At 36.0% G+C, this 22,877-nt stretch overlaps 1 protein-coding gene across 1 annotated transcript; it reads right to left on the bottom strand.

The window, feature by feature from the left end:
• Positions 1–3,417: 3,417 nt before the first annotated feature.
• Positions 3,418–14,301, bottom strand: LOC140152081 (cytochrome P450 26A1-like). Its single transcript, XM_072174384.1, is given in 6 exon segments — positions 3,418–5,236; positions 5,239–5,539; positions 6,324–6,755; positions 9,395–9,598; positions 10,957–11,253; positions 13,896–14,301. Coding segments are annotated over 6 exon segments (1,566 nt in total). The 5' UTR covers positions 14,103–14,301; the 3' UTR covers positions 3,418–5,111.
• Between the last annotated feature and the right edge of the window lie 8,576 nt (positions 14,302–22,877).

Genomic DNA, 22,877 nt, shown 5'->3' with positions numbered 1-22,877 from the left:
ACATGATTAACTACCATAGCAATAGGTGAAAACAAGTTTTAAATACATCGCCCTACACTACACGCAGGTTGCTCCTATCACCTGTGTATGTCTGCAATCATATATAGATTGAATACAATGCCGCTCTTTTCAAAGATACTAATCTTACAGGTGCGAGTGATCAGCATGATATGGTTCAATGGAGAGCTACCGCGTGAACGTACTAGTGCAGTGCGATATATTCGAAAATTGTTTTAGCTATTGCTATGATAGTTAATTCTCTTACATCATCACTTCTACGGCGAATAGCAAGTCCGACAGGCCCATCATTACGTATATTGCTTTCAATTTTTAACAGTGGCGACAGGAGCATTAAAATATAGGGGTTAGGGTCTGGGGACAAGCTTATTTTCTTCGGGTTCTACTAACTTACAATTTCCGACTATTCTAGCCCCAAATGACAGTGTGTTTTGATATTTGATGGGCCAGTGCAATTGTGCAAGTTACCCTATTCAGGCCCAAAACACTTTGTTTTTGTGCTATAAAGGAAGACGCACAGGACAACTATTGCTTTAATTTACTTCTACTATGGTATCCTTGCAAAAATGTAGGGGACCTTGCCCAACCCCCACCACCCCACTTCCACCGCCTATGATTTTTAACGCAATTATGCTGATGCCCAGTAAGAGCCATCCAGCAGTCGCGGGGTTGGCCTAGCTGGCGACCGATCTCAGGACCGATTTCGTCCCTGGAGCACCTCATCCACCCTGCCTAATACGCGCTGGAATTCCCTTTGTTCGGACCATTGACTATGAAGTGGTTAGACAGTCTTCTATGCTAGGGCAAACTTAAGGTGAGTGGGATGGTAGGAGCCATAGTCATATTTTTCCAGTTTTAGCCATTAAAACTGCCTTATACTTCTTAAAATTAATCCATTTATAGGAAATAGGCCAAAGAAGCACATAATCGCATTTTGCGGTTCTTGAGTTAAGGGGAGAGTAATGGATGAGAACATGGACCTTTTCCGACTTCATTATTTCTGAAGTTTAAATCCAAAGTAAATAAAACTATACATATTTGGAATGAAAACGAGTCGCGGAATCTATGATAACGTCTGATTTAAACAAATATATTCAGCTATTGAAAAAATCAAATAAATGTACTTTTTGCCGCAAATTTTTTGTGGCGTGAACAAATCTGTCTCCCCTTATTCTGTCAAAAGGCCAAAAAAATGAATGTTTTTGGGCGTCTTCTGCCGAGAATAATCATGCACGCGAGGCGGAAATAACACCCTTTGTAACAATCCTTGGGATTTTCTTTATAGAACCCTTCCCCTTGTGTCTCACTACTAGTAGGCCTATCGGTATCTCACTATTTTCTTACTAAGTACCCGAGTAAGTATTTGTCTGGTAATGGAGTCATTATGAAAGTGCTCTAAACATGTTTTAAACAGATTAATTGAGTAGAGCAAAGCACACTTATCAATATGCCTTTTGTTTGAAGCAAATCGGACATACAGTTGTCAAAATATATCAATTTATATTTTCTTTGTATCTTATTGTTTTTATCAATAATCAATACAGTTAATGAGCTAAAATGACTGGAGAAGCTCATTAACATATAATTTTTGCCAATATTTTGCTAAAAATCCATGCATAAATGTTCAGGGTACTTTTGCAAATGCAAACACCGCTAGATCATTCTCTACTCCGACCCGCCTTCAGACATTTTAAGAATCACTAAACAGACACTTTTTAAATATTACTTTGATAATTTTATTCGTCGCTTATACAAATAATTATGACGTAATAAGCACACCATGATACGTGTGTCAATTATAAATTATGTAAGAACTATGAAACACAAATAAGCAATGTACACCAATTCCTTAATCCTACATCAATGTACTGTACAGGTATATGTTACAATCATTATATACAATATTAATTCTGCAAATAATATGAACCACAACTTAAATGATAATATTATGATACAAATATGCATCCAAAAGAATTATTTTCAAACTATAAATACAACAAAGTTAAACAAAATACTGCAGAAAATCAAGTTGTTTTCGAGCTAGAGTGAGACTATTCCATAAATACGTTTTCTCAGTCTTATTGCTCTTCAACATATTTTGAGTCTTCATTGGAAAAAGATAAAAGATACAACCATGGCCAAAATAGTCTGAGATTACACATGAAATGGTGTTGAACAAGATGACATATATTATTTTAATGTTATTGTTACTTATTATTATCATTAATTTCATTAGAACATTTCATAATAATAAAGCGTAAATAAAAAGAAACTGTTAACCTTAAACGAACAAAAATTGAGATAGGATACTACCGTAATTTCTCCAAACATAACATGAACCGATCAGCGAACGAGGTTCGCGATCTGTCGCAGTCAATGAGCTTCTATGGCTCACATCGATTAGGCATATTTCTGATGGGGTTATGATCTCCAATATCCTCGTACTAGGATCAGTGATATTATATTTTTTAAATTTTGACAAAGTTAGTGCCACTTTAGGCTAACGATTTCATAATATACTCATGTTAAGTGATTATACTATTTATGCGTCCATCTTGGACAGAGGTTTGTTTAAAATGTAAGACCAAGCAAATATGATTCAGGTTTTGTTGTTGATTATATTGACGATTAGCACATTTTGAAGATTGAATAACACATTTCTATGCAAATATCACAATTTGTTGAACATTTTCTTAACAAGTACTATCAACTTTTCCCCGTCGGAACATTGGATATCATCCATTTCGTACAAAGTACGCGATCGTCCCGTAGCTCCGAGGTTATCTCCCCTAAGCTGTAAATGGACGATTCGTGAAATGGTCTTGATTTGTTAAAAGATCGAGATACTGTTTGGGATAAGGAACCTTCTGCCAAATAAGCCGAGACGGTGCTAAAAATTGAACCCGGGAATGTGAAAAAAATACACAGGGTCAAGGAATGATCTTAAACTGATCTTTTGTGATTTACTAAAACTTTACAATTTGTTTTTCTTCAAATATCGACAAAACATAATGCAATTTGCGTCTAAGTAGTATGATTTATTTCATAGTTTCTTGTATTGTATGCCAATGACCGAGATCGAAACAGTAAGTTCAGATTGTGTATTTCTAGTCGATTTACAAAATCATTTTCTAAAATTCAAAATCAAAATTAATCTTTCACCATTGGACAAATTAGTAACTTCATGATACCATATAATTATATATAAGACAAATGCATCAAGTGAAATATTAAAAACAATAATAAGTTATTCATAATTATACATATATCATATCATACATAACCATTTAAAGAAATGCTTAAAAACCAATGTTACTGAACACAAAAGACGAATTTATATTCAATTTCAAATACATTTGCTTTTCACATATCTAATTTGTAGCTTGTATATTTTTTAAAAACTTAATTCAAACATGTGCGACCATCTTCAAAAACATTTTGATCCAATGAGATAGACCCAAAGAATACTGACTCCGCAATGTTTGCGTGTGGCTCATGGAGGGCAAATAGCGTATATACCTCCGTAGGATAATTTCACTATGCGCCCGGCAAACTTCGATACAAAGCACGTTGTTGCTGTTTGTGTTCTGCGTGTATACGCGTTTTGCCTAAATTAAAGCGGTGAGTGCGCAGACCTTTGTAAAGCATGAACTTAAAAGACCCAAATTATCTTTCGATTCGGACTTTTGCCCCAAAATGCCGGAGGTTGACTATTTTGCCCTCCATGAACGACAGCCCAAAATGGCGTATTTACCATAAAATTACACACGAGCCAAATTCGACTCGGTAGTCTTTGGGTATACTCTCTGCTTGTATCAAGAAACACAATTACACAATTTTCTGATCTCTTTGGTTTTCAATGACATTCATTACCATTCTTTTCATATCAGCAAACTTAAACGCCACCACAAAACCCTTTAGTCTTTAGTGTGGAGGGCGCAGAAAGCAGAGGTTACACATAATCAATATGGGGGACGTTCATCGGTCGGGAACCCTAATTCGTTCCTGTCCTATCCTGCAGTTTTAAAGAGCCCAAGTTGTAACAATGCCATAAAATTCTGTTTTTTGTCAGACATCCACAGGCTTTGCCAATATTTTATCACAACACGAGCCCTACGAAAGTGTGAGCTTTGTTGGCGATCCTGAGATGGTAAATCTCCTACCTGTCCATTGGCTTATTATTTGTGAACAATACTTAAAATATTTTAAATGAATCTGAAGATGTGAAAAAAAAATTATTCGATGCATAATACTCGCAAGACTGGTGGGAAACGAAAGATGACGTAATTGTATGACTAATAACTTACCATGCTTACGATGATATGATCGTGACGGAATTATGCGGCCACTTTGACCCTTTAAATTTATTAAGAATAAAATGACCGCGTGTTTCTACTCCATAGGTTAAATTTCATACAGTTCCCCACAATTTTTGTAGTTTCCTATGCCAAAATGTATGATTTTGCTAAGTCGAAGCGACTTATATTCCAGGTGTATAATTTGAGATTGCTGAATGAAACCGCACACCTCCGCCACTTTTAAACAGCCCCCCCATACACACACAGTGCCGGTAGGGTCTATGGATAGCCTCTGGATCAATTGGCAGAAGCGATTTCCCCTGGCTGTACTACTCTGTGTATCTGAATTATAGAGTCAAATCGGGCATGTATACTGTGTCTTTGTGCTTTGGACATCTCAAGCGCAAATGGTGACTGCGATCATCATGGTTTGTTTAAAAAAGAATACATGATACATCAGTGCTAATACTCTGTAAAACCATGTGCGGTGACCGGTGAGAACATCTGTATAGAGCGGATCACAGACAAATTCCTACTCCCTTTGAATCTACAAGATCCGATATACGTACATTCTTATTGGATTTTAAGAATACATAATGTGGTATAAGTTTTGCAATTTCAGAGTGGTTCCGAAACGCCCTTACAGTTGAAACTGCGGCGGCTAGTGGCTCCTGTTCACCATTTAGTCAATAAACGAATATCCAACGGATTGGTTCAGTCGTCGATTGCAAATTGCCGCCGCACATACACAGGCAGTGATTAGTAAGCTGTCCTTAGTAAAGCAGTACTTCGGAATTACGCTGCAATCAGCGTTTGTAAAGAGTCTGTGAAGTCACATTTGCTTTTTGCATCGGGTACTGTTTTCACACTGTTTGAATTCTGGTCCTGCAATTTGATAAATTGAACGGGCATTCCATCTACGGATGTGGAACGGGCATCATCTTCATGTTGAGATCATCTGGATGTAGTACTTCCCATTTCACGTTACGTGTTAACTCAATAAGCAGTACTTTCAACAGGAGAATGGCAAATGGTTTACCTATACATGACCGTTTACCACCGCCAAATATGCAGTAGTTAAATCGGTCTCCATTGCGGTCTTCAGCACGTTCTTCAGAAAAGCGGTCTGGATCAAACCTGTCCTTTTCACAATATAAGTCTGAATATTTCATAGTGTCCCGGATGCTTAAAAGAACCGACCACCCCTTGGGAATTTGTTTACCCTGTGAAGAAAAAAAAAGGAGTAAAATTAATATTTCAAATGAAGCACAAGTATACTGTAAAGCGTATTTCGCAACGATACAAGAACCATTACCATGGGTACATTCGCGAGCTGATTTTGACAAAAATGGTAGTCGGAATTAACATGATTACTCTCTAAGTTGCAAAAAGTAAATTACATTAATTAAATGCCTCCATAAATAAATATGTAAGCCACAGGCTATATTCCAGATTTTACGTAAATAAACGTCTCATAACATGTATTTATATAGCATTTACAATACAGTATGGAAATTCAAGTTCGAGTTTTTGTTCCACATGCCTATCCTTATCATCAGACAGTAGCAGCATGACATCTTCTTCTTCTCTCAAAAGAGTAGATGAATGGATAGATATGCTGTATATACCCATATTCGTAAAGTAGACTCTCTTCTTCTTGGGCTTCTATAGTTGGAATTCTAATTGAATGAACGCAGCTTTCAATAGCGTGACGATTTTTTGCGTACACTGCGCGATGTACGCCAGCGTGTGCGACTGTGCGTGAGTAACGCGGAAGTGAATCCAACCATGCCAACGCACTCGTGATTGGATAGCATTGTATCCAAGGTCGTGCGTTCGCGTTGTAGTTTGAAATACGCAATATACGATCGCGGTTGGATCGAGTGCAGCTGTTAAAAGCTGCGTTCATTCAATTGGAATTCTTACTATAGTATGGTCGGATCAAATTAATACACCGACAATATATAAATACCCCATAAAATACTTGTATCTTGAACACATACTTACTTCAATTTCAAATGTCTTCAACGCTGTCCTGAAACATCCACCAATTGGAGGCAAAATTCTAAGAGCTTCTTTGACAACACAGTTGACATACTTGAGTTCTTGTATATCGTCATATGTATATGTTGAACCTGGTGTATCAAGGCCTTTGTCTTCCATTTCATTTCGCACCTTTTGAAGAACCTCAGGATTCTTGAATAGTTGAAGTATTATACTTGTACATGCACTTCCCGTTGATTCAAAACCCGCGACCAAAAGATCAACACACGTTTCTTGTATTTGTTGCAGCGACGGTTTGGTACCGTTTTCCTTCTCAATTTCGTCCATGAGAATCCGAAGAGCAGAGGGCTTCTGTCGTCCATCGTCGATGTCATTCTGGACTTGGGTTACAGACTCTGCTATTTTGTCAAATATTGCCTGACGAGCTTTTAACCCCTGAAGAAGTAATGAGAAGAAAACAAAATATACAATTAATTATGAAAACGGTAAGTCGCTTATCAACACTCCACTTTTTGGTCGAGACCAGTGCAGAATGAAATGCCAAGATTTACATCAAGTAAGAAAATGTATATCGGAAGCGTAAATGCGCCTCTACCTGGAAAAGTACTGGCGATTGATAGATTTAATGATTAAGCCGAACCCAAAATTTTCGGTACTACGTATAAAAATTTACAGGTTCTACCTTATTAAATCATAGTATATTATCTGAACCTTTAAGCAAAGGAAGTAACAAGCAACCATTGTGTCGTGGTCTTTTTTAATTAAATTACGCCAAACAAGTGTTGCATTTGATAAATAAACTTTTTTAGTAAATTAAAGTTTTCTAATCACAAACCAAATCGATATTAAGTTAAACTGAACAATAAATAACAATCATTTGAAACTTTCTTCACCAATACAAGCCATATGTTTATCAGTCCGTGCCAATTGATCATTATGATCGTTTGCGTGCTACGTGATGCAGGTTCATCTTTATCTAACACATTAGAGAGACCTGATCAGTACATGTACACGAAAAGCTATTAAATAAGTTGCATTTCCTTTTAAATATCAGATTTAAAACCTTCAGACACAGTGGTATTATTCCGAATCGAACTTTAAAGAAAAATAATTGCATTGTGACATTTATTTGTAGATTTCTTTTCAAAGAAAAAGTTTTAGTAAGTTCAAAAGTTCATTTCATACTTTCAGTGCAAATTATGCGACTATTTTTGATGTGATATGGAAAATAAAGCCGATACTTGATTGATTTTTTTTATCACTGATATTGATTTGACCCCATATGTCTTTTTCAGAAATTGAACTGAACCCTAAAAACCAGTCGAAAAACGCAGTGCTCTTGACCGATTTTATGCTATACAATATAGCGATTTGTATATTGAAAAAGTATATTACATCACTGTAACATGACAATGCAATACGTCACGTCACATGCCGTTATTGATCATTCACTTTGCGTTTGAAAACAATATAGTTTGTGATCAGTGAACTTATGAACCCTCTTAAATTATTTAAGATATATTATTTTGAATTTTGTTAACAGTTTTACAAAGTTGATCAAATATATCAAACAAATTTGTTCTGAACACTGAGGAGCGGCGTTACCCGGGTAGAGAGGTGACAAGGAGGGAGATATCCATAATTTTTCGTTTGTTACAATAGTGTCTTTTGGCAACAAACACGTGTTTTCCCCGGGATTCCACCTCGTTTCATATAGTTTCGCGGGACCCTGTCTAGCCTGCTGTCGGACCCTTAAAAAGTTTTCCTTAACGTTGCCTTTGTATAGCAAGGTAACGGAATGTGTATCTAATATCAATTATCAACAACAATGTTTATAGCATGTCGTGGACATGCTGCCAGTTTATTTCATTAGAAGTATTACGTGTTCGATGTTCATTAATATGATCAAAACAATGCAAAATACTAATTAATAAAAATTTCGTCAAAGAGATAATTCAAATGTATTATTAATCTACATTGCAAAATGTACTTTTAAGAATACATAATGTGGTATAAGTTTTTGTTCATGGAAGAAGTTTGAGCAGAGTATGGGACATGTTTAAACGCCATATCAGTTACTGTAAGTAATTTTTACATGTGAAATGAATCTGTTTTATATTTGATAGTCTCCGCGTTGTTTTTCGTCATCGTTCAGTGATTGGCCAAGTGAATGTAAGTATTTACCACACTTGACATTTCGATGACAGTAAATTATACTTACATACCAGATTGCGAAATATGAAATAATTGATTTTTCGGATCAAAGGAATTTAACAATCAAAATTACTTCACATTGCAAAACTTTTGGGGTTAAAAGGTAATATGTCAAGTAAAAACTATTTGCAATTGAACTATCGAACTCGGCTTTTTCAGGCATGTTACTATTTGAAGCGTTTATATTTGAAGCACACATTTCGCAAATTCTAGGATATTTTCCCCTCAAATTATAGCAGCTATGTCTATATAGTTAACTAATGTTTTTTCTTAATTGATATATTTGTCATTTCAAAAATACGCAACAGCATAAAATATTAAATTGATACAACTTTTGGAAAATATTGTAGCATTTTGGTGTGGTCATGTCATGTAATAAAGCTCACGGGTATTTTAGTGGATGTAAAATCATATGGTTAGGCCTATATGTTTCTTTATTGTCCTCACATGGTAAATGGTGCTATTTTAGTCAAAATAGTCGCACAGATCGCTACTAAACATCTTAAGGCTTACTGCGATGGTTAGTTTCCGTTGATATTTATTTCATTTCATACTGGTCTCGCTGTGTGACGAATTTGCCTAAGATCCCAAAACATGTCGCAATTGGATGCGCGAGTGTAGTCAGACGTGCATCTCAAGACCGGGAACTCTATTTCGCCTAGTCCGTATGCAGTACAATTTCCTCTCGTTTTCTATTTATCATGTTTATGGGTATAGCCTAATATAATAGGGCATGGATATAAAGCTACTGAGTAATTAAGAATCACTGCCAAGCGATATCTACAACATGTAACTAACTCAAAGTCCAATTTTTCAAACAAACCAAGAACATAAGAAAAATGTAGTGAAAACTGGCTTACCTTGTGGAGCCCAAATCCCGGTAAGTCAACGGGTAGGCCGAAAATGTTTTCAATTATTCCTTCGAAATCTGAGCTTAATTTGGACATTACTTCTTTGTTGTATTCAAACCCACAGAGTATCTTACTGGCAACTCTGAATGCAAGATTGCGGGATTCAGGATAGGCTAGCACAGATTCCTTCTGGGACCAATCAGAAATTGCTTCCTAAATATACCAAGAAAAAGAAACAAAAGAAATAAGTTTCTGTTATTGAAAGTTATACATAAACATGTTAAAGATATTTTTTATGTTAATTTATTATTGTTTTTCAAAATATAATTTTATGTAATATCTCATTATACCAAGCACTGTGAACCATAATGGCCTCATCCCAAAGGCATAGTTCAATAACCTCAATTAAACAATCATAGTGCAAAATTTGACCTCAAGTTGCAGAGTATGAGTTTTTATACCTAAATTTTCAATGGTCATTCAATGAATTTACAAATGTATAGAAGTTAAAGAACTGTGCTCTGATAGATGAGCATGTTGTGGATCTATACTGGCAAGATTTGAAGTTGGACAGGTATTTACATTTTAACAAATCACATCTAAAAATGAATGCATCATGCACTGTAAATCCCTAGCTGTAACACTTTTTAAGCACGCTAGGAGTTTAGCCAAATTTTTATTATCATCTACATGCAGGGGTAGCGCTAGAACAAAGCACTCCAGAGTCCGCAGGGACCCCCGAACTTGCAGAAAATCAGAAAGTAGGGGGTCCGTAGTAGAGTTTGGTGAGTCAGAGTTGCACAAATACAGCATGAATAGTATGTCTGCGGTAGCGCTAGATTAAAAAGCTCGCAATTATTAAACTCGCAGAAAATTTAAATATAGGGGGTCCCAACTGTATTTTGGTGAGTCCGGGACCCCAAAATGCAGCCTAGCGCTACCCCTGTCTACATGTATCTTTTCAGAAAAGGTTTCATATTTTGAAACTTTTTATGAAAATGTGATTCGGGTTTAGGCCTTCACATAATTTGCCGCATGCTTGTTATAACTTGCTTGACTTTGATTGCCGCTGCGTTCTTTCCTTAACTTTTGAACCATTCATAATTCTCTATGACTAACGGGAGAAGAATTAAATTTACGTGACACTCATCCAAATGCCTTTATTTTGGGATACAATGCAATGAATTCCATGTAATCATCATTAGTTTGTATAACAAACTGCCTGGACTTGTGTCAAGTCCCGCTAGATTAACTGATCAAATGCACCAACAACGGTTTTAATATTGGACCTATTGTTTGACAGTCGATTACTTGATTATCATGGTACACAGAGTACGACCAATTTGGGTTATCGTTTTAATTGCTAGTTCAAATTAACTTTCCAAAACGTGCAAAATATACGAGTTATTGAGCAATTAGCTTATTATGAATAGTCCTACAGATAGGCCCTAATTGGGTTGATATGAGTTTCGAGAAGTTTTAAGTATCCATATCTAAGTATTTAAAAATACTTAGATATGGACATACAACTAGAGGCAGACATGTAGATAATATCATAATAGCTTTAATACCTGGATTGCGTCCTGCATTAATGGTATATACCCCGATAATGCCGAACTGGAGAAAGCTGCCGTGACGTGGCGCCGCATGCTCTCATGATAATGTCCTTGGGATTGCGTTAAACTCTGAGGGCCCAAAAGCATAGTGGTACTCGTAGGCCAACTGGATTCAACTATATCCTTTTCTCCCATTAATACTTTGCGTATGTTTTCTGCTCCCCAAATTCTGACGGTAGGCTTGCCGAATATGTGTGTCTTGAACAGTCGACCGTACTGATGGAAGCGAGTTTCGAAGAATTTGCTGGAACCCTGTAAAATTGGGAAAATAAAACAAACCAGAAGTCTTTAATGTGTTTGTTGTTGAAAACCCTCCAAAAACATGATATTTCAAAGATTAATTACCAATCCAATGTACGATCATCACATCATCCCAGTAAAAAGTTTTATTTCTGAAATAAACTCTTGCAATTAACCTTCTATGGTGGACATAATATGGCGCTGTGCGTAAAGTCTTTTGAATTTGCCGGGTTTACAACCCTCCCATTGTGTACGCTGTGTACACCATATTTTGAAAAGGCTAATAATGCAATTTTTTTGCATCTTCATCTTTCCCGTTTGCGCAAAGCCTGTATCTAAGTATGAAAATAAGCTAATTTGGTCAAAAACACACACATTTGGGTAACATGAGGGATGGACCATGGATGTCTGTGACTTCTTTGTACGGATGTCACCGTGCCTTTGAGGGAACAACATCTTTGTGAAATGAATCTGTGAATTTGTCGGGTTTCTTATTCATATTGCACCAAGAGAGAACAATTTAGCCATGCAGATATTATCCCAACTATGCATTGGAAGTTATAATTTATATGATATTGGCATATGCAGAGTAACGGTAACAAACAAATAATTTAAAATTTGTACACACCAGAATGACAGACCCATGCAGGTTGAGATTTGGCATGCAGTAGGACCTATTCATGGTATTGTACGTCATTGAAATAGCACTAACCCACTCAACCAAGGTGACAGATCATTATTTTGCCAAATATCAAATACTTATTGGGTATATTACCTGAGGTCTATTAGTCCGCATAGTATGCATGAAATGCAATTTGCACGCTTGGTTTCATCTTGAACTTGTAAAAATACTGATGATTTATGTCAAAAAGAAACCCATATGACAGCACTTTTTACTAAAATCAAAATCACTTTACGAAGACAACGTGATAACTGCACTGTAGTTTACGGATTCCGACGGTTTAAGCTTGGTGTATACATGAGAGTGTGCACGTGGCCCAACCTTTTTTTTTAAACTTCGGACACATTTTGGCTTGCAAGATCCAACCAAATGTCATCTTTTGGCTTGAATTCTTTAAATGTTTATAAATCAGAAAAATAGGAACTAATTGCTTTTCACTTTGACTATATGAAAACCAAAATCTGGAATGATATGGATATAATGGCCTAGCTTGGCCTGTTGATCAGACCATCGTACTTTCACTATAATTATGTTACACTTATTAACCAAAAGTTCCAGAAGTGACAGATTTAAATATCAGCATACATTACTCGTTATAATGCGGATAACTTAGGATTTGCATGTAGAGAATGAAATTACATGTTGATATAACATGTCTATTTGATCCTACATAACAAAGCTACACAGCGCTGGTCGCAACGGCAACGGAAAAGGTGAGCAAAAAACCTCTGACACTGGCCCTCTGCAAAATTGGTGCAATAAGTTTTAGAAGAGGGCCTTCTATTAACAAAAAATCAAGTCTGCAAGTTGACCGTTTGCGGTTGGAATTTTCAACATTTAACACTTTCAAGATGGATGGAGGGAAGAAGGAGGGAGGGGCCGGGGAGGGGTCAGCTTCAGTAACAAACACGGGATCAAACGGTCTTCGTTTGCAGGACGTCATCGAACTTTTGGTTTGTCCCCTTAAACCATATGACGGGAACTCCACAATAACATCAATGGATTTCTGAATAGGGCTGTAGGTTACAGCCGAAATAATAAGGTAGCTGCAAATTTCTGCACTCGAACGGAACGACAAAAGCTCCGAAGTTGACTTGCACAACATTCTGAATTCTGATTCCGCATTCTTTACTATTGACTAGTACGTACGTGTATACATTATCGTACTCCAATTCGAACTTTTCTTTTCAAACATTTGCAAAATCTAGAAAGCATTTCTCACGCGAACGACTGTCATAGAAGCACCCGTCATAAAAGACCAGTCAGTTCCGATTACACAAATCGATTATGATGTGATAAAATATGATGAATGAAGTACCAAAATTGAAATTGAACTTCTTAACCCTTCCATGGCTTTGTTTTGCATGTCACCGCAAAGCTTCATTTACGGTAGCCACAATTATCAATGCTTGTGGTTTAATCGTAATACCACAATCACACCACATTGTCATTCACACCAACTAAAATATTTTTGTGTGGCACACTTTTTCTATCATAACATAAGTCAACATGGACTGCAAATCATAACTTTCGGATATCTTGGTAGCAACCTACAATCTTGGAAATAAATCTTGGAACACTTTTGTGCCAAGAATTAAAAACTGACACCCCATCTCCCCCATACAATGTTGGGAAATGCCAATGTCTTCAGCAGTTTTCCAAAGTGTTCCAACATTGATTGATGGGGAGAAGGGTAAATCATTGGTGTAGATGTCATGTTTGTTCAAAGCCAAAATACACATCATTCCCATGATCACTGCAAATTCTGCACGGAATTACGACAACGTGTACCAAGTGTTCCAAGTACTTTTTTCCAAGATTGTAGTTACTATTTGAATCCTAGTCTTAAAGGATGATATTGTCGCATGCAGGTAAAAGTTTCATATTCAAAATACTATTCCGAACGACCTATAAACCATGTAAACTGTGTTTGGCAAATGTTGAATAAGCCTACACTAAACTAAACCCTTACCTTTATGGCTAATAATGGCGTTTCTCCTACGATAGGCCATCCCATTGTTCCTCCAGGTAACGGAAGAGGGCAAGATGGGTCTTTTGTTCCCACGTTATATTCGTACCATAGTTTCTTTATAAGGAGCAGAAGAATGCATGGTATTACCAACGGGAGAAAGGGTGACATGAGCCACATTACAAGTGAACTTCCAGTTGATACAACCATGATGATGCGTATCCGAGTTCCAAATCCTAGAGAACAAAATCAGAAGAAGATAACGGGTATATGTCAATTGTGCAAAAGTACTTGATGAAGTCAAGTCCCAAGATCCAGATACGACTTGGCAACAAAATCCAAAGAATTGGTATGAGACGACACTGCAGATGTTATGACAAAAGGTATAACACAAAACAGAAGTGGCATCAAACGTCAGCAGTAGCATTCATGTGTTATACTGGGTTGCATGTGTTCTCCAGCAATACAGTTTTGCGTAATTCCAATATCAAAATCATCGTTAAAAATACAACGGCTTAAAGACAAACTTTTTTTCTTCTATTCCGCAATAAAATATGTTGTCATTCAGGAAGGTATTTTCCAGTCGCTTTGCTAAGTGCGAATGACTTCAATTGCGGTTTGCCTTAAGTTGATATACTTGACTGACATGAGCATCTAATTTAAATTGTCCCACAATGCATTGGAGATATGATGTGCGACGTGGGGGGCCAATGGGTCACTGGTTTCTCTTCAGAGCTGCTGCTGTGGCAAATGGCCTGGGCAGCTATATGCCATATCAACTTGAACAAGGGGAGGGTCTTCGGAAAACATATAGTGATATTTTTTAATAGCAGTAAATTGGCATGAACTATTTTATTCCACCGCCTGATGTGATGTCATGGATTGTCAAAAATACATCATGGACACCGTGATACTTCTGGTAAACTGCTGCATTGTGGGATGTGTTCCTGCACTGACTATACCAAGGGACTTTACCATTTTACACCTGAATGCTTGTTATTTTCTGGGCGGTTTATATTTACAATACAATACAATTCTGTTTTGCATGACATGAACTTCTGAACTTAACTTCTGTTTAACACTGAAATTTGCAATACTTCAATTTTTGGATGCACATTTGTCCTGCTGGTTCATGTGAGTTCAAGCGTAAAGCAAAAAACAAGTTCAATTTTCTTAATTTAAAGTAATCATTTGCACGGGTTTTTCCTCGTGTCAGAATAATCCAGATTGGTTAGGAATGTAAAATATCACCATGTAAAGTACCACACATCAAGTTGATAAAAATATACAATTTAGGATCAAGGTTACCTAAAATTCAATTCTATTTAAAAAAAAAAGTTTCTAAAAATATGATTACAAGCAGTTGCAGTCAGCTTGAAAAGGGTTTAGTTACTAATTACGCACGAGCAAGCCGCCGATCGACGACTTCATTAATTATTCGGACTCTAGTGACAATACCGCCAACCTCTGCTAAGGTCTACATCAGCTTACATCCCACCATAACAATATTAAAATGTCACAATCGTCATGGACAGTGCCTCTTTAAAAGTTGAATGATTTCCTCATAAGAAATGGTAGAGAACTGGCAAATACAAAACCGTCAATCACAGTCACGATCTGTGTTTGTTTTATTGGAATTCCCTATGTACATGATGTACATTTATCATGTTTATGTATATAGATACATATGCTTTGTACAACTTCTATTCAGATATAATACCTCTACACCGCTATAGATATCTAAATAGAAACATGATTAATGTGGACCTATCACAGTACTCTATATAGTACCAGCTTCCCGCTTGGTCAAGGCTTGCTTTCTGGGCATCTATAAGTCTTTGAACCTGAAACATTTGCTACTATATGACTGTATATTATTAAAAAGCACTGGACACAAATCCCTCACTGCAAACTTATTTTTATTAGTTTATACGGCCGCAATCAGGCCAAAGACAATTAGAACCTAACACAATTAATTTGTATACATTGACCTCTTACTGTAACAATTAAAATAATTCAAACTTCAGAGGGCTAGCATGGCTAGGGGCAACTTTAAAGGAGTTTTAAAGAACCAATTAATTGATTGGTGGAAAGTTTGTTTTGTCACGTGATACACGCTCGTTTTCGACATCAAAAAGATAATAGTCTGCACATACGTATAATAATAATGGGCCATCATAATATCCAATATGGCTGCCGTCATATAGCTACATGAGCTGAACTAGAGTGTAAAAATATATATTTGTTAAATAATTGTTACAAGTTTATTAACTTCATTGTGTCAAGTGTGAGCTGTGCTACCCATTTATGGAATGACCATGACCGATGTATTTTAGCCAGTATTTTGTCTTGTGCCCTCCCGTCACTTTCTTTCACGCATTGTGATTTCAATTTGACCTGAAGCTGCCCGCTAATTTGTTGAAATTAACAAATCACTCGTAAAATGACAACAACTGACTTTTTGACAATTCTGGCACCCGCAATTATTAATACTTCATACTTCAGCATAAAAGCAAAATTAATTATCAATAGTTTTGCGAACAATAAGAAGACAATGATAAGAAGAATTTGTAAGTCCGTCTATTAACTTCCACTTGTGTCGGGAGGCAACACAAATGAATGTTGGTCATTTCTCAGTTCTGGCGGGCTATTACTGCTTCTCTAGTTCATCAAGTTTAAAATAACAGTTTAAAGGCAAAATGTGATATATAACCTGCCTTTTCTAACACCTTCCCACGATGCTCTCCGCTATGCAACACCTTCTGAGCAAAATTGAGGAGTACACGAACTCACCAAGCCGATTTGGTTTATACCCCGCTCAGATTTTCTGATTATTTTCTAAAAACACTCGTAGTGAAAAACATTGATCTTTAAAGTCAACAGTGACTATGGCATTTCCCTGTCCCCCGGCCATTTACCCAACTAATTTAGTTCAAAATGACAAAAATGAGCGACCAGGTGGGGTTAAGCCCTACCATAAAAAGCAATATACCAAAAGGGGGCACGTACAAACTGCTTAATACATTATATAATGCAAAAAATGACCTTTGTTTAATTTGCAACTGAACGAATCAATTATAACGAAAGTTTGCCGAAAGGGTTTGAACCAGGGTTCAAGAGTTTAGTTATTTCTTATTATGCATGGTGTTATAAAGTTTAATATCATCCCAAATTCAATGAAATAATTGTAATAGAAATACCGTAAACGATTGTACTGGCGAAATATTTCATAATTTAAATATATTTTCTAAAACTCTTACCTGTTGTGTGAAATATATAGATTTATTTATTCTTTTTAACGGCGAGCTACATCCGGTAAATTAGAAACAAGGAATACAATTTGATCTTCTCTCCTGTTCGCCCTGTCTTTCGTCTCACTCCCCCTGACCCATGGCGCATGGGCAAACCGCCAAAATACCCTCTTCATTTAGGACACATGATTGATATTAAGAGCACATTATAATGTTTTTTTTTTTGCATTTGCATTTGCAGAACAATACCAAACATATCATTTCAAGATGGAGTAAATCAATAAACATGTAAAACATTATTTTAAACCATGTAAATTGTATAAAAATGTACTTCTTAAAACATCCTTTTTTAAACACGTAATTGTAATTATTTAATATACCGTGTAAGTATACTGTTATTGTACCCTTAATGTTATGTAACACACACTGAGATCACAACAATGATGATGCCTTTCATCCAAGGACTTATCATGAGTTCAAAAGTTCAGGACTTGTGGAAGAACAAATTTGAATACTTATTATTTACAATAAGCTTATTTATAGAGTTTGATTTGATTTGATTCGGAATGTTATAATGCTATTGACTCATTAAGAGCTGCAAGGTCTTCAGCATATTAAACACAACATCATTATATAACATATGACGTAACGTAACATTAACATAACATAACATAACATAATATAACATAAAATAACATAACGTATATATTTTGTTGGTTATCTGTTAAAGTGTATAATTGGCATAACCATGCAGGCTGTGCATAAACCTGACAAAGGGACCTCTTTAAAAATATCATAAGAGGTCATTTTCTGTGGGAATTTGCCGATGCCGTAGGACACACGAAGCGCACACACCGAAAGGCACTTCTCTTCAGCAATTAACGCGTTCCAATGGCGCTTAAAAGTGCATTCTTGTTAAAACAAAATCCCCTTTCAAGTCATCTTAGCATATTTACATTTTACATCATGCTAAATTACTACTATAATATAGCCGCTTAGGTGAACTGCCTATAGTTGTTCTCTTCTGCACTTTTGTTGTGATTTGTGCCATTATAACCTCCTGCTTCAAAAGACAAGTTCAAAATGTCAGAAAGCTAGATTGGTAAAATAATGGAAGGAAGGTGCACTGTGTTTTTGTTTGAGAGGGTGGGAGAAATATTTAGGGTCAATGTTCGCTCGGTCGTTAACTTAATGCCCTGACCTTAACACATTGATTGTTAAGCGGGTAACGTAACTTTTTTTTTCAAATGAAAACAAAAACATTGAAGTCTTAGCAAAATGTTGAGAGTGTTGTCTCATATGCCCGGGTATAAAATCAATTATCCCCGTAAAGCGTTTTCTTCAGAGGCATATAGATAGTAGTATTAGTACACGACTACGAGCAGATTTCAGATGTAATAACAGAGAAAAACGACCGTAAGTCCTGGCAATGGATTATATGGATACTATCCGATAGCCCACAAATTAGTATAGGGCACCTTGTCTGAAGAAAAACCGTGTTTTCTGTACAATTCGCATGCTATATTCCTTAAAATGTATTTTTAATCATTATCTGTACATTGATACGAACGCAATGCTTGTTGCTTTTACCGTACCTTTAAAATTATAATAGGTTAAAAAAAATATTTGTGAGCTAGAAAATATTTGTTTAATTATGTAGAACCGACAAAATTAAGTGTTTCTTTGCTGTTAAAATCTGACTATTTGCGTGAAATATTTACATGTAGATATTTAAAAGCAGTACATTTTAATAGTAGTGCGTTTCGTAGTTCAAACGGTCACGAACTCCACTTTGTCCTTGGCAAGCAACCAAATATAGTCAAGCATCGTAACATTTCATCACATTTATTTGCTCAGTTGTCTAATCATAATTCCACGAGCTTTATGTCATGATTAATGTTTCTCACAGAAGATTTGCCTTAGATTAACAAGACAGGTTAAACAACCCTGGATATTTGGAGCCTGGTAATACTAATAGAAATGATACAAAACGCACAAGAAATATAATAAAGACAGGTCGCGAACTTGCGACCTTGGCATATCTAGTGGACATTTGACAAATATTCAAGGATTTTGCCCGGGATTTTGGAAGTTCTCCAAAAACAAGAAGAAACATTTCAAATGAATTAAACAAATGAATTACTTCCCTGATATAGGATTAATGTAGATTGCGTGAGTGAGCCGGTAAATTGAAAAGCGATAGTGCAAAGTAATCGAGTTACTACTAATTAATTTAGTTTTAAACAAGATCATACAGCGTAGTTTCCCGGGATCGTCTGCATTTCCATAATGTATTAAATACTACTGCCCTCTATTGTCCATTACGCCAGCTTTAGCTGTGGATAACTTTCCACCAATCAGCGACGAGCAGTGTATTAGAAGCCCGTAGTCATTACGCTCGTACCATTTACTTCGCTATAGCGCTCGTACCATTTAATCTAGCTACATAAATTGCGCAGGATATCCATTCTCTGACATATTTTGCCATCTGATATTGATTCTATATGAATGTCGGGTGTCATCATACTAAAATGCTATATGGACGTACGCGTATTTGATGATAAATGATTTTTAATTGCATGTATTATTCTAAATACTTAGTAGCTCTAGGGCCTATATAAAGATATTAATCTGACTAATACTAGTAATAGCGTCTGTTTTGAAACAATAGGGCCCTATCTCCTATCTGATTTGCTTTTTAGTTCGACATCGACAATTGAAAGCAAGATTAGTAACTAATTAAATTTAGTTTTTAAATACGTGTATCGAGCTTCAGTTTTTTGTGTTATATTTCACATTCATGTTTCGTTCTGGAAAGTACCGGTAGGATGGTAATTACTATGTATAAGTTGACAAATTCCTATATGCGCCTTTTCCAAGGTAATGCATTGTATAGTTCTTTCTCTGCTGTGTACCTGGTTCTTTCTGCCCTTTAAGTGAACCTCGAACATAACACAATTTCAGACGTGATGAAACTCGATGAAAATGAGCCAGTCAGAAAAGGTGTTCGCGTGGAAAAGAAATGTTTCTTTTGTCAACAAAAAAACAGCGAACTGTGCCAACTTCTCAAATAGCGGCACTAGAAAAGTCAATCGTGTTAGTTTGAGTTCTCAGTTCTCTTTAGTGTAAATCATGAAAATACACGTTATGATTGTGCCATAATGTATTAATATTGACCATTCTCAAGGTCTTCAAGAACTGAAATGTCTGAGAACATTTCCAAATGTGAAGTAGCAAACATAAAGGTTGTACGAACCCGTAATACGAACATCACATAATTATAGTTTATGGAGTATTGCAATGTATACTTACTTCATACTCTCTCTTATTTTTCCAATAGTACAAAAATAAGGAAATCGAATATTGCCAAATAACCTTTTGCGCTTAAATTCATCAGATAAACTTGTGTAACTATTTCCCTGCTAAAATGCTAAGGTTGGCATATTGCAAATAAACACATCATATACTACGAATATCAGTTCCAACTGATCAACTAATTAAGGGTGCATGGTATAAAAAAATATATCCAAATTGTCGCTATACCTGTAACGTTTTTGGACGTAACTTGCAATATTCTGTGAAAGGTCGGACGATACATGAACAGTTTTGGTGTTTAAAACTCAAGTTAAGTTGACAGGTTAGTTCAGCATCCATCAAATACCACAAAAGTGCATTTGCACTTCCTTGGTGGTTGTAGCGTGCAGTTTGAGTTCAAATACGTGATATCTAGTCTGTTTAGAATTATAGGTTTATCAATGAAGATGGCTGCTTTATTATCTTCATTGTCAATGTAAAGTTCACCACAGGTTTTCTACCTTACGGCATTTAAAATGTGTGCATATTTAAAACAAGTCTTCACGAGTGCTGTCTACATGCATTAGTAGTAGTGAATTCAGATTGGAAGATAAATTAGAAATCAAGTTGGTAATACCGTGCGACGCACAACACGCACATTTGGCCACGCGACGTTTAGGTATGAAATTCGAACGGTGCTATCACCATAATGCAGCTATGGCTATCACAAACGCTCACGTACAAAGGTAAAACAGAGACTAAAGTGCGTTTTCCAGTGGTCGGATTATCGTGCATAATCGTGCGAGTTGACTCTTTTATGTTCACGCGCTCACACGGACAACACATTACGCTGTATTCCACAAGTGTATCAAAGATTTTAAAATCACAGCCTCACGGACGGAAGCACAAACTTGTTTTAGTAAAGCGCCGACGATGAATTAAGCTTTTTTTTGGTTAAAAAAGATACACGATGTCATTTTGCATAATGTTTTAAATGATTTGACAGCATTTTGCCTATCCGCAAGTAAACCAACTCCATTTATTTCTTGAGGAAAAAATAATTCTCACAAGGGGTCTCATCACAAGGTCACGACCTGGCGTGGTCATAGTAGGGGTCAGTTTGCCCCGGCCATTCGGTGGAAGGCCACTTGACTATAAATTCCCCTTTGATTTTAGTTTTACTAAAGTTCATCTGGCCAATGTGAACTTGAATTTCAAAGTTCAATACTTTAGCTACAGTTATTCTATGCGGAGTATGTTAACTATTTACACATGCATAGTTTTAGGCCTATGACCGCGAGAGTGTGAGCTACATCCCACATCAATGAATAAAGAATGACCTGAGAAAACTGCCCCTTCCTTAGCTTCAGGTCATGGTCACTTCCTTTAACACCATATATCGGGTGACTTCCAGTTCCACGAACCTGATTGCTTCCTAAAAGCCATAATAATCGTCATACCTTTCTTAGACGTTTTCCTTTTGTGTTTTTTTGTTTCTTGCATAATGCTAGGAATTTGTACGTGTTGAATGAATCAAGTTCACCATTATACCTGTTTTGTAAGCAACCTTTTCTCAAGACATTTATATAACTGGATATGTGTGAACAAATTTCCTCTGAGAACATTAAAAAGATTCAATGTCAACTGGACTTTTCCAAAATGGAAAAAAAGAAGATCAAATCAATGAGATATCCGTTTACTCAAAAAGCTAAAGACACTGAAGACAACTTTATTATTATTATTATTTTTAGTATTACGTTTAATTACATTGCATCCAATTTTAATAGTAAATGTATTGCTTACATTAATTAGTTGAGGAACAATGAAATCGGCTACTGTTTGAAAGTTCAAAAACATGTAATACCCGCCCGCCCAGCAATTGAAAGTCTTTAGCTGGCAGGCAGAGTCACTTTAAGTTTGAAATTTTAGACATTGTTTTGTATTGTATCAAGAAAAGCAATGTTAAGAAGTAAATAAAGGATTCAGTCTCAAATTTGGAATTAGGACCCGTATATTTTTTAACATATCCAAAATTGTGGTCAAATTAAAAAAAAAACACAGTCAAATGTTGATCCATTTTTACCCATATTTGTAAAACGAAGATTTTTGTAAAACGTCCGTTTTTGTGTATAGAACATGCAGTTTTTATCAATTTTCATCAAATTTGGGGCCTTTCACAAAAACTGCTCATTTTGTCAGAAGTCTGCTGTGCTAGTAGGATTCCTGGGATCATTTCCTTTCTGAAAATGTATACATTTATGTACTTATAACCATTACGTTTAAAGACATTACAAAACAATGTTTACAATTTCCCACTTGGTGACCCTGCGTCAGGCAAAATTAGTTCTTTTAAAATTATTAAACACTATTTTCAATCAGTTACCTATACCTGTATGTGTTTGATTAAAAAAAACATATTAAAAGCAGAGCTAAAAGATTG

Source organism: Amphiura filiformis, chromosome 1 (genome assembly GCF_039555335.1).
Source record: "Amphiura filiformis chromosome 1, Afil_fr2py, whole genome shotgun sequence".
Lineage (NCBI taxonomy): Eukaryota > Metazoa > Echinodermata > Ophiuroidea > Amphilepidida > Amphiuridae > Amphiura > Amphiura filiformis.
Note: the sequence above shows the minus strand (reverse complement) of the source record. Positions and strands in the feature narration are given on the sequence as shown.